The sequence below is a fragment of the Gasterosteus aculeatus genome, chromosome 2 (assembly GCF_964276395.1).
Source record: "Gasterosteus aculeatus chromosome 2, fGasAcu3.hap1.1, whole genome shotgun sequence".
NCBI lineage: Eukaryota > Metazoa > Chordata > Actinopteri > Perciformes > Gasterosteidae > Gasterosteus > Gasterosteus aculeatus.
The window spans coordinates 18,964,601-18,976,507 of NC_135689.1; the positions used below are offsets into that span (position 1 = coordinate 18,964,601).

Sequence of the window (11,907 nt, forward strand, 5' to 3'; positions counted from 1 at the left end):
TTTCAGCGTGCAGTGCCGGACCGACAAGTCAACACAAACGTTGCAAAAACCTAAATGACTGTAAAAGATATGGGGGTTGCAGCGGGGATATTTCTGTTGACCGCTGACATACAAATCTGTGACGTCCTTCTTTACAGTAAGATTTACAGAGATTGGACCGAGCAGGTGCCCCTAAAAGCAAGCGGTGCAACTACTAATCTGTCCTCCTGACAGATGGGGTCAGACGCCCGTCATTTGAGCCCTGCTGATCATGCAGGCAGGGCTATCTGCAGCCGCGCCGAGATGCGCTCACCGGTGGCATTTCATGAGGCGCACTCGTTGCCTTGGGCCCCTCCGTTCTCACAGGCTTCTCCTCCGACCCCCCCCCTGACTGAGCATGAAGCCACTCCTCTCTGCACCTCTTCACACGACACTCTAAAAACACTACTGCTACTACTAAGGTTTTACTGCTGCAAGTTTCACAGTATTAAGCTGTGAATTCAGCAACGTGAAAGTGAAACAAGAGAGCATCAAAAATAGTTGAACTAGCCCACCCAACTTGTGCACGCAAGCACGCACGGAGTACAGAAGATAAGTTGTGTTTGAATTAGCGGTTTTAAACTGTAATTGGTTGACACTGGAGTTACGTGGTTGAGGGTGAATTTGCGTGGTAACTTTTTGATTTGAGGAGACCTTGCAGGAATTTGCCCTGGGGCAAAGTACGAACGCTCCGATGGTATCACTTGCATTCCAGTCTGTGACCTGCAAACAGTTTAGGAAATGGTGCACGCACTTTCGTCTTTAAAGTAGGCCACTTGGCAGCTTATATTATTTATTTGTTTTTGTCTTCAAAATATCTTGGTGCAGGCCCATGCAGCACGGTTGCCGTGCAAAAGGATTTTTTAAAAATGTATTGATGGACAGAATTAATCTTTGCTACTTTAAAAAGTGTTTAAAAGTTCCATCAAAATAATTGAATGATAATTAACAAACATTTGTCTTCCTTAAGAATATCTTTTCCTCCAGTGCCCCATTATGGGACTGGGACTACTGGGACATGCAATATCAGCATTATGATAAGTTTATTATGATTGTGCACGAAATTCTAAGGAAAACTTAACTTGATTGAGGGGGAGGGGGAGGAATTCCATTCAGACAATAACATGCGCGGGAAAAGAAGGGCGGAGGGGGGAGCGGGGAGAGAGAGAGAGAGCAAGAGAGAGAGGGGGAGGGGGGAGTAAATGGAAGTCTTTTTATCTCTGTTTTCCCACATCCTGTGAGCGCCTGCAAACGCGGCCACCCAATTTGAAAGAATGAGAGGAATGCGCCCGTTCCGCCCGGCGCGCTTTGATGCGCAGCCAGTGGAGAAACAACTCAAATAAAGAGTCATCGTGTCAGACTTCACTTCGGCCAGTAAACCTGTGTGTTTAATGTGCAAATAATCAGGTACACGGCAGGGGGGCGGAATAGCGGGGACGCACTTGATGAACTCCACTCTTTGCGCAAAAATGTTTTCACCAAGCCGAATAAACGCTTTAAGTGCAACTAAAAGCACCCGTCTTTTTTGTTGTTGTTGTTTTTGCAGACACAACAAAATACATATGAAATATGGTTACTTTAAAAGGCATTTAACCAGTTTCTACTTTACTTTACATTAACTGCCAGTTTTTCCCGCGGAAAAACGAGACTGGGGGCCACCGGGTTTACATTTGCATTTTCCCTCCAAGTGGAATTCATTATTACTACAGCCCTCTATTTTTCTTTTAGCGCGTTTTTTTTTATTCCCGCCACGTCTGTGTCTGGCCCAGCCCGTCATGCCTCTATTTTCGTTGTGATATTGACGCACCGCGCAGTCCTATTGGCGCAGGGGAGCGGAAAGAGCCGGTGACGCATGTGGTGGGGGGGTTGGGTGGGAGGAGGGTGGTGACGCCCTCTTACTACTGCGATATAATCGTCCTCCCCCATTCTCCCTCTTCCAAGAGCCGGTTTTACTGACGGAGGCATTAGCTCGACGCGCCGTCTTCTCCGCGTTACTGTTTACAAAACATTACGGACACCAGCTGTGCTTTGCGTTGTTTTTGTTTTCCCTCCCACGAGAACTCCGTTATCCACACGGCGGGACGAGCTTTTTCGGTGGGGCTACATTCCCCGGAGTGTCTTTTGCTTTTATCCGGATGAAAGGATCCTCGCCGCGGTACTGATCCGTGCAACGTGGAGCTTAAGCTGAAGGCGGGAGACGGGAGCGTCCTACAACCGGAATAACGCACGAGGCGAAGAAGAAGAAGAGCGCGCGCGTGTGCTGGATCTCCTGTGAGAAATGCTGCTGTCCAAACTCAATTCTCTGGCCCACATCTCTGCCGTAGACATGCCGGCGAAAATCCAGCACCAAGTCCACCAAGGTTAGACGCCCTTCTTGTCTCCTGTCCGCCGCTCCTTCTCAAGGACGGCGCCTCGTTTGGCGCTGCAGTTGTCCCGGCACGTCTCGGGTTTAGCTCGGTGTTGACCGGCCGTGTCTGCGCGTGTTTCCTAACAGGGAAGGAGAGGGAGCCGTTCGAGAAGAGCTACCAGGTCGGCGCGGTGCTGGGAAGCGGCGGCTTCGGCACCGTGTACTCCGGCACGCGGACCGCGGACGGAGCTCCGGTCAGTACGCATTCGTGTGTTTTCCCTTTTTTTAATGTGCGATATGTTTGGTATTTGTGAAACGTGCCGCCTGACGCCGCGTCTTCTCCGCCCCGCTAGGTTGCTGTCAAACACGTCGCCAAGGACAGAGTCTCCGACTGGGGAGAGCTGGTAAGAAAACCCATTTACGACCGCGTTCGCATCGACCGGCACACTGCGCAGCGGGCGGGTTTTGCGCGCACGTAGTAAACGCTAACAGCGCGTCGCTCCTCTCTGCAGCCTAACGGATACCGGGTCCCGATGGAGATCGTGCTGCTGAAGAAGGTCTGCACGGGCTTCCGCGGCGTCATCAAGATGCTGGACTGGTACGAGCGGCCGGACAGCTTCATCATCGTCATGGAGCGGCCCGAGAACGTCAAGGACCTGTTCGACTTCATCACGGAGAAGGGCGCGCTGCCGGAGGAGCTGGCGCACAGCTTCTTCCGCCAGGTGCTGGAGGCCGTGCGCCACTGCCACGGCTGCGGGGTGGTGCACCGCGACATCAAGGACGAGAACATCCTGATCGACCTGCGCAGCGGCGAGGTGAAGCTCATCGACTTCGGCTCCGGGGCCCTGCTGAAGGACACCATCTACACGGACTTCGACGGTGAGTCACCGCGCGGAAAGAAGAAGAGTGCTGATGGGGATTTTTTTTTTCTTTTAGTAACGTCGGTGCTTCATTTTCTTTGCCGTGGTTTAGTCAGGCAGCAATTCCTAGGTTGTGTCATCAGTCCCCCCCCACCGATCCCCCGATTCCCCCCCTCTCCTTCCCTCAGGACTATTAATATCGCCTCGGCAGCGTAGCTTCTGCTCTGGCTCCCCCTGTAGGAGGGAAGCTGCATTTTTTACAACTCAAAGTTTGTAAACAAAGTCACATGTCGCCCCTCCCACGCGCACGCGCGCAGCACGCCGGCAGTAAACTGTTTTGTTTACCGTTGAAGCCTTTCGCGCCCTGCCCCTTTTTTGTTTTCACTCCGCAACACAATAAACACGTTACTAAAAATGTGTTTTTATTTCCTCCCCCACCTGACAGGCACGAGAGTGTACAGCCCACCAGAGTGGATCAAATACCACCGCTACCACGGCCGCTCCGCCACCGTCTGGTCCCTGGGCGTCCTGCTGTACGACATGGTGTGTGGGGACATTCCGTTCGAACACGACGAGGAGATCACCCGAGGGCAGGTCCTCTTCCGGAGGAGAGTCTCCACAGGTGAATTTGCGCGGCAGCCCGCTGCTTTTACGGCCGCGCTCCATTCCGCGCTTCCGTACTTATTGTTTCCCCTCCCGCTCCTCCAGAATGTCAGCAGCTGATCAAGTGGTGCCTCTCCCTGCGGCCGGCGGACCGCCCGTCTTTCGAGGACATCGTCAACCACTCGTGGATGCAGAGCGCGGCCGCCCCCTCGGTACCGTCCCTGCTGCAGACGGAGAAGACGGCGGCGGAGATCAGGCTGCACACCATCGGCCACGAGACGGCGGCATTCGCGTCCGCCCAGGTGGCCGCGGCCCGGTGAGGGTTCGCCTCTGAAAACGGGACCGCGCCGTGACGCTAGAAGAGACCATTACAGAGAAAGACTTGTGTAACGGACCCAAAGCAGAGAGGGCAAGACGGAGGGCGGCTGAAGGAAACCGAGGTCGTGACACCGCCGCCCCGGACCCTCTCTCACCGCCCCGGCCTGTAGGAGGGCGCGCTCCGCAACGCTTTTGGGAGGCTTGCGTCGAGCAAAAAACGCAGTGCTGGCGCTCGCCGCTGTGCCCAGACGGCAAGCGGGCGGCGCGCACGCGTACACCTTTCAAGTGCCTTCTGCGAGGTTGTCGCGGGGACCCTGAAAATACTTGAATTTGTGAGAGTAGAACGGCAGTTTTTGTTCTGTTTTTTTTTTGCCAAGAGAAAGTTGAAGCTCCTCACTGTACTAGGCTTTATATTTTTTTTATTTTCCTACTTTCTTCCTCTCATGGGCCTAGATCAGTAAAGCCTATGTCATCCACAAGCACCGCTATCACTACTTCACTAGCAACCAGGAAACCTCACAGCTCCGGGAGCCACTCGTGCAAACAAGACGGGGGGGAAACAAAAAGAAAACACTGGACTCGCCCCCTTTTACTACAGCGTGCCCGACCCTCCCGTGCACGCACACGAGCGCGCGTGAGGTCACACCGGCGCTGAATGCACACCACAATGCAAACCTCTGCTCATCGCTGTTTTGTGTTCGATGTTCAGCCAGTGCCTCACACAGGTCTTAAAAGTCCGTTGGGCACGAGAATTGTAAATAAAGATATTTATTATCGCAGCTGCTTTTTTTCACACACATCGACGACGCAGAATATATTTATTTATTTAAAGAGAATTTTTTGGGGGGGGCGGCTGCTGGCGCGCGTCTCATTCCAGTCACCGAAGGGCCCAAACAATTATTTAAACGCCCCCCCCACCGGCCAAATTTATTTATGGCTTGAGGATTTTATTTCCTATTGAAGAGCAGATGCGTGTGTTTGTTTGTGTGTGTCATGTAAATAACGTGTAAATAGTCCCCAAAAGTACTTCCATCACAATGTGTCGATGCGACGAGTCTACTGACAGTAACTGTTACTGTTGTCTGCTTTGGGAGCGGGTTTGTTCAGAGTGTGTGTGTGTGTGTGTGTGAATGAGAAAAACTCTGGTTACATGGCTGCTGCCTGGCTTTCTTTTTTTTTTTTTTTTCAGTCAAATTAGAATTGCCAGTTGTGTTAGAAACTATTTTTATACAATTTCAATAAATATTTTTTTAAACAATGACCCCTGACTCCCTTGTGTTGCTTCATCTAACACTGTGTGTAAGTTGTGACCTCTACACGTAGTTGCGTTATAAACCATCGGTGATGCAAAACCCGTCAGATCAAAGTGCAAAGTAACAAGAAAAGAAATGTGTCAGGATTGAAGTTCAAAGAAAAGCAGCACATACACTTTAAGACAGACTAGGTCAGGTTGTTATATATGTTTCTCGGCAGATTTCCTGTTTCCTGATACCTTTTTGTAAAGACAAGATAAAGATAAGCGTGCCGCTAGAAGACTTTTTTTAGTGACAGAAAATTCCAAAAGGTCAACAATCTACTACCTAAAAACAAACACGGCCACCATTACCAATAACTCATCAAACTCAACATGCTCTTATTGAATTGGAGTTCTGGGCAGGGTGATCTGACATGGTTGACCTAAAAGCATCGACCTCATGAGTGACCTGAACCTGACCGAAAACTGGAGCACCATCACATTCAACATGAACCCCGTTCAACATGTCAGGATTTCATCTTCATTAAACTGCTGTTAGAAGCAATGGAGAAGTTTTGTAGATAGTCGTTTTCGTCGGATGATACTTTCTACTCAAACACAACTTTTCTGAGACCCCCACACGACTCTGACAGCTTTATGGTCTATTTGACTCTAAAAGGACATTTTCTAAATGAACATCATGCTGTACTCAAAAAGAATATAGCAGCAGAGATTGAGACCATAGAATCTTCTTTATAGCGTTTAATGAGGTAGTAAATCAGGTAGGGTCATTTTATCACACACTTATCGTCAATGAACTTCTTTTTGCACCCAGAGGACACAGTCCACTGGGCCAAACGGCAGGTTGCCACCTGGTTTCACCTCACTCACAAGCAGCAGATGCTCATGACATTAACAGCGGAGAGCGGAAGCTTTAATCAGTGGCGTCGCTCCAGGGGGACTCCCGCCAATCTTCCTTCAGGCAACCAACCTACAGCAAAAAACAACGATCGGGCCCCCGTTTGTGGACCTTTGGGTGCACACAGTGTGTATACCAGGTGTGACATGATTGGAAATGCTGTGGACAAGTCATACTTGTACCAAATCAACAACCTGCATGGGCTCAATCCAACTTGCTCAATGTATTTTTATATCAGAAAATAAATAAAATGTCCTCCGTAGCATGAATTCAAAGAGAGGTTTCAGTCGCCAATACTCTTTCTGATGTGCTGTTGGCTTTCTTCTGCAACTACTTAGACAACATGCAATTTCCCTGAAGAGATTACAGCGCATCAGAGACCACAGGTAGTTTCCGCGAATGACACCGCCATTCATTTCCCCTCTCATTCCGAGAACCGCATGTCACTCACACTGAGATATATATATATATATATGTACATTCTTAGAATCTCTATGTACTAATTACATAGAATCTCTCTTTGGTTTTTCTTCCTCGCAATGATCTTGAACACAGAAATTCGTAGTGATACATACTAAATAAATACGGACTGGCAACTGATGACGTCACCCTATTTAAAGTGAATGGGGACCTGCACCCTGTAAACACACTTTGTGAAGTCTAACGATGTAAAATCAAGAATCCGACATAGTCCGCCATGTTGTTCACTCAAGGGGCGTGGTTAACCACCGCCAGTTCAGATGTATTGTTACGAATTTGTATGTTCAAGATTTTCGTATACATTTTTACGAACAAGTTTTGGAGAATCACGTTGCCAAATTATTAAAAGTGCAAATGTGTAACTGCTGGATGTATAAACAACAGTTTGTTGAGTTCACCATTGGCCTAAAAGGTCAAATCTGCCTACTGGCACTCAAAAAGCTCCCTTTGGTTAATCTGTGCGTAAAACAACAGTGCAACAACTATTTGCATTTTTTGTAGCACAAAGTTTGGCGCCGCACTACGCAGCGACTCCTCGATTCAATTCAATTCATTTCATTTTATTTTGTATAGCCCAAAATCGCAAATTACAAATTTTCCTCAGAGGGCTTTACAGTCTGTACACATACGACATCCTCTGCCCCGAAACCCACCATCGGCACAGGAAAAACTCCCCAAACAATGAAAAAACCCTTACAAGAGGGAAAAAAGGGAAGAAACCTTTAGGGAGAACGTCAGAGGAGGGATCCCACTCCCGGGATGGACAGACTACAATGGATGCCATGTGTACAGAATGTCAACTTAAAGGTGATCCACCTTGTTTCTAGTTCACCTTTCATATTTGGATCCATCTTCTCACCTAACTCTTGCTAACGAAGCGAAAACCATCCAACTATGAATCTATAAGTATTCATCTGAGGCACTTGTATCGTAACGTTGGGGGCCAACTGTGGTCTGACGGGTCCTCGAGCGTCTCTTGTTTTCCCTCTGGAGGAACTTAACATGCAAACTCTCTCGTTGAGTCAAATCGAAAGCTGGGTGATCGCCCTCCCCACCCTCCCCACACTCCCCCCGCGGCCCCCCTCCAAAGTTCATTTGACTGTGGTCAAATACTGAGTCATCGCAGGGGACACAAAAGCCGTCTTATGCTCAGCTTTGAGGAGAAAAGACACGCAGATGAGCGGCGATGAGTCAATTGTGTCCTTGGTTCCTTTCTCTCACGCGCCTTCTCCACTCACCCTCTGCGGGCGTTAATGAAATGAGACGCCTCGCGCTCGCCCCCCCCCCCCCCCCCCCCGCTGAGCGCTGATTGGCTCGTCTCCGCCTCGTTCCCGTAAGCGCGCCGCGCCTTTTCATGAGAAAGAAGAAGACAACACAGCTGTTGCGTAACCGCCCTCCTCCCTGTTCCAACTGCTGCGCACTTAGCCGGAGCTGTTGGGTAATGTAGTAAGGAAATACACCCCCCCTCCGACCCCCACGCCCCCCGCCAGCCTCCCCCCTTCCTCCTCTTTAACGATCTCTCCCTGTCACCGGGCTGTCTCCCGATGCATGATGAATGCACGCGGACCCACACGTTCTCACGTGTGCGCACTGGTCTGCTCTGTGGCCGCTGACGTTGAGAAAAACAAACGAACTCGTGCATGTGTTGTGAAATTGGCCATGCGGTGAGGGGGGGGGGGGGGGGGGGCGCAATAGATCAAACCAAAGCGGGGACGATCATAAACGGAGACGGTTACTGCGTCATTTGCAGGGAAGACACACAGCACGCGAGGGTTCATTCCACGATACTTATGAGGGTATTTAGTTGACCTCCAGTCATTGCTGCGACCCCAACTCCTAATATCCCCCCTAAGGTGGAAGGTGCATTTGGTCCAGTACTGTACTCATGAACTGGTTGTACTTTACTTGCTCCATTTGTGCAACTTTGTACTTCTGTTGTTGTTGCAACAAAAACACATGATTTGGTCCAGTGCTTGAAATGGAAAAAGGGCATTGAAAATCCGGACGTCAGCCTAGTGTGTGTGTGTGTGTGTGTGTGTGTGTGTGTGTGTGTGTGTGTGTGTGTGTGTGTGTGTGTGTGTGTGTGTGTGTGTCACACACCCCGCACGCTTAAGAGCAGAAAAGGTGCCGGTACTTACTTAGGAGTAAAATGTACCCACTTTGATTTGGTCTTAAACTGGGATCCACAGTCTGTGTGAGATCAGTGCTGCAGGGGTGACGTGCCTCAGTTATTATCATACACAACTGGTTCATTCTTCAACTTCAATTTCTTTTCATTTAGCAATATAGTTTCTTTGCATAGTGCTACACAAGGACATGTTCTGCTCTCAGGCATCAATCGTCTGTGTACTTCCAGCTGATGGGACGAAGGCTCCGATTGGCCTGTCTGTCGTAATGCAGAACTTTTTAGGGGTTATTCCAACGTTTGTTGCTGTGTCTGTTGCAAAGGTCGTAGAAAGACAACAGAAAGAACCATCAGTAACTGAAGTTCCTGAAAACACTTCCCATAGTTCGACTCTGGATTGTTCTTTTTCAGAAAATTGATGCAACATCACAATCATGAAAACTAATACTGATATTAAGTAGTGGCTGCATATTTACAACACGTCAGATTTACAAACACACAAATACACACATGAAGGGAATGATGGCTGCTGGCCAGTCGCCGTCTGTGTCACCTTTTCCAGCAGAAGTGAGGGTGCGATTCTCCAATAAAAGATCAAACTGAACCGCCTCCTCACGGAGCAACACGATGTTCCAGTTGTCCCTTTTGTGGGTGTGTGTTGGGGGGACCAGACTGTCGGGCCTTCCTCGTTGCTATGCTCAATCCTATTACGCATCTGAGGAAGAAAAAGAGGTTTTCCAGAGATCAGCTCGCAGTTTCCATCACTTCACAGAGGAATGAGTCCCACGGTGATGTCGTGGTTCAAGGTGGGTAAATGGCCACAAGCTGCCGATGGTCACAAGGGATCCAGATATCTTCATAATGGAGGAGATGGGTTGTATATATATTTTTTATATTGGCAAGGAATAATACATTCGCCTCTTTCCAGAGCTTTTCTGAGATATGGTACGTAGTTCATGCTAGATCCCAAAATGGCAGTTGGATGGTCACCACATTAGCCAATTATAACCTTAAAACATTGTTTTTTTAGTTGGGTTGAGTACGGTTTAAAAAGGGACAATGCCATTAGTAACAGCAGCGACATTAAAGGGATACTAGTACCAATACAGCAGGAAGAGGCTGTGTGTGCTGCACAGAAGTGTCTCAAACTTGCAAAATGAGTCACACATACAGAAGTCTATGAGAAAATGACTTTTCTCTTGATTAACTCTCTGTAAACATGAGTTCATAGTTTCAATCTCTAGTTTTACGTGTTCATCCAAACAGGAGGAGGTTAATCTACACTCTAAAAAATGTCACCGTAAATTAGCGGTATTTTACTGGCAGCAAGGATGCCAGGTATTTACCGTTTTTTTTACGGTATAATACCGTAAATGTTTTTTACACAATGTTACCATAAAATGGATTACTGTATGTTACCGTAAACTTGAACCAATTTTACTGTGAATTAACTGCCATTTACTGTCAGTCGACGCTAGTAACTTACTGTTTTATTTACAGTGCCCTACCGTAATATACGGTATGTTGTTGTGTATTGGATTACAGTTTGTTACCATACGATTACTGTTTTTGTGTTATAAATACCAGAAAGTTACCGTTTACTTATAACCGTATACTTTTGCATTTAATTCCCCACAAATTAAAGAAAGACAACCAAACTCATTTCGGTCATAGTGGTTGGAGTTTATTAGATGCCTTTAAGACAGAAATGTTCGGCATTTGTACAACAATACGCTATGGAACACTTTCAATTGACCCCAGCAAGCGGCTGGCGTCCTTAATCCAGTGCCTCTGTAAAAAAAACCAAAATAAAATATTTAGAAACACTCACTGAAAAATATTAAAATTACAAAGTTGAGGAAGACAACAAGATGTAAGGAAAGAGAATGTTAATCATGCTAGGCAAATAACACTTCCTCCGAAACTACTCCAATGTTGAACTGCACTGACAGGTGTTCTGGATGAACTGAGATTACACGTCTGACGTCACGTTCAGGAGCAGTCGGTCACGATTAACACTCAAATGACTTTTAGGCAATGAACACTTTAAAAAAATATTTATAATCTTTACATTCCAGCCACTGAAACGACAGCGAAGGCGGCGCATGGGATAGGGAGCGTGTGCTGTGCAGCGCAAGGTTGGTGGTTTGAATCCTGCTCCCTATACCAAGTTGAAGTGTCCCTGAGCAAGACACCTAACCTCCAAATACTCCACATAAGTTTATGTCAAACCATGGGCATTTTGGATAAAAGTGACAGCTGCATGTATAGTAACAGGACCTGTTTTTCAGTGGCTGACGTGGGCTTCCATACATTAACCTACAACAGATGTAGATCGTGATTCACCGCACTTGTATGTGTATTTCCACCACTTCATAAAATATATGTAACATGCAGTTGAATTACGGTAGTCTGCTGTTATTGTAAATTGACAGCTTTATCTGTTTATTCATGACATTGGCCGTTAATTTACAAGCAAGGGATGGAAATTTAACTGTATGTTACAGTTATTATACATACTGTAAGATACCGTTGAAATGCACCGTAAATTTACAGCAATTTGTTACAGTGTAAGGTTAATAATATTCATCATGGAATAGCAATTGCTAAGAATTGAACCATGATTAAGCCTTGTAATACTAGTTTACCATTATGGGAATGATAGTGATACTATACATTCAATACTGCATGAAAAACAACCTTCACCACAGTTTTTGGAGCATTTATCTTCATACGAACTGAATACCCTATTTAGTGCTGAAGGTATACATACGCCGTATATGGGTGTATCATTGCCTATGTGGTCATTTTTGCATTGATGTCCAGTTTCTACATCTCCATGGTATCTTATGAAAGGGTTATCTCTTACAGACTCCTCTGTGATATTATATTAAATTGCATCATAATGCTCTAAAAGGGTGTTGCATTGAACACACAGAGAACTAATGGCAATGTGAACACCTTTTGAAGACCAGACCGTCTCAAATAATTGAAGCTTTTGAA

At 47.1% G+C, this 11,907-nt stretch overlaps 1 protein-coding gene across 1 annotated transcript; it reads left to right on the forward strand.

Annotated features, from left to right (window-relative positions):
• The first annotated feature begins 1,886 nt into the window (after positions 1-1,886).
• pim1 (Pim-1 proto-oncogene, serine/threonine kinase) lies at positions 1,887-5,407 on the forward strand. The gene is made up of 6 exons (XM_040193826.2): positions 1,887-2,378; positions 2,513-2,619; positions 2,719-2,769; positions 2,878-3,244; positions 3,671-3,847; positions 3,934-5,407. Exons 1-6 carry the CDS (start codon positions 2,297-2,299, stop codon positions 4,146-4,148), a joined length of 999 nt encoding a protein of 332 aa, XP_040049760.1. The 5' UTR covers positions 1,887-2,296; the 3' UTR covers positions 4,149-5,407.
• Positions 5,408-11,907: the final 6,500 nt, after the last annotated feature.

Coding starts and splice junctions, on each gene's coding strand:
- pim1 (XM_040193826.2), top strand. CDS start 2,297: ATGCTGCTGTCCAAACTCAATTCTCTGGCCCACATCTCTGCCGTAGAC. Junction 3,245..3,670: donor CATCTACACGGACTTCGACG/GTGAGTCACCGC, acceptor CCCACCTGACAG/GCACGAGAGTGTACAGCCCA. Junction 3,848..3,933: donor CCGGAGGAGAGTCTCCACAG/GTGAATTTGCGC, acceptor CCGCTCCTCCAG/AATGTCAGCAGCTGATCAAG.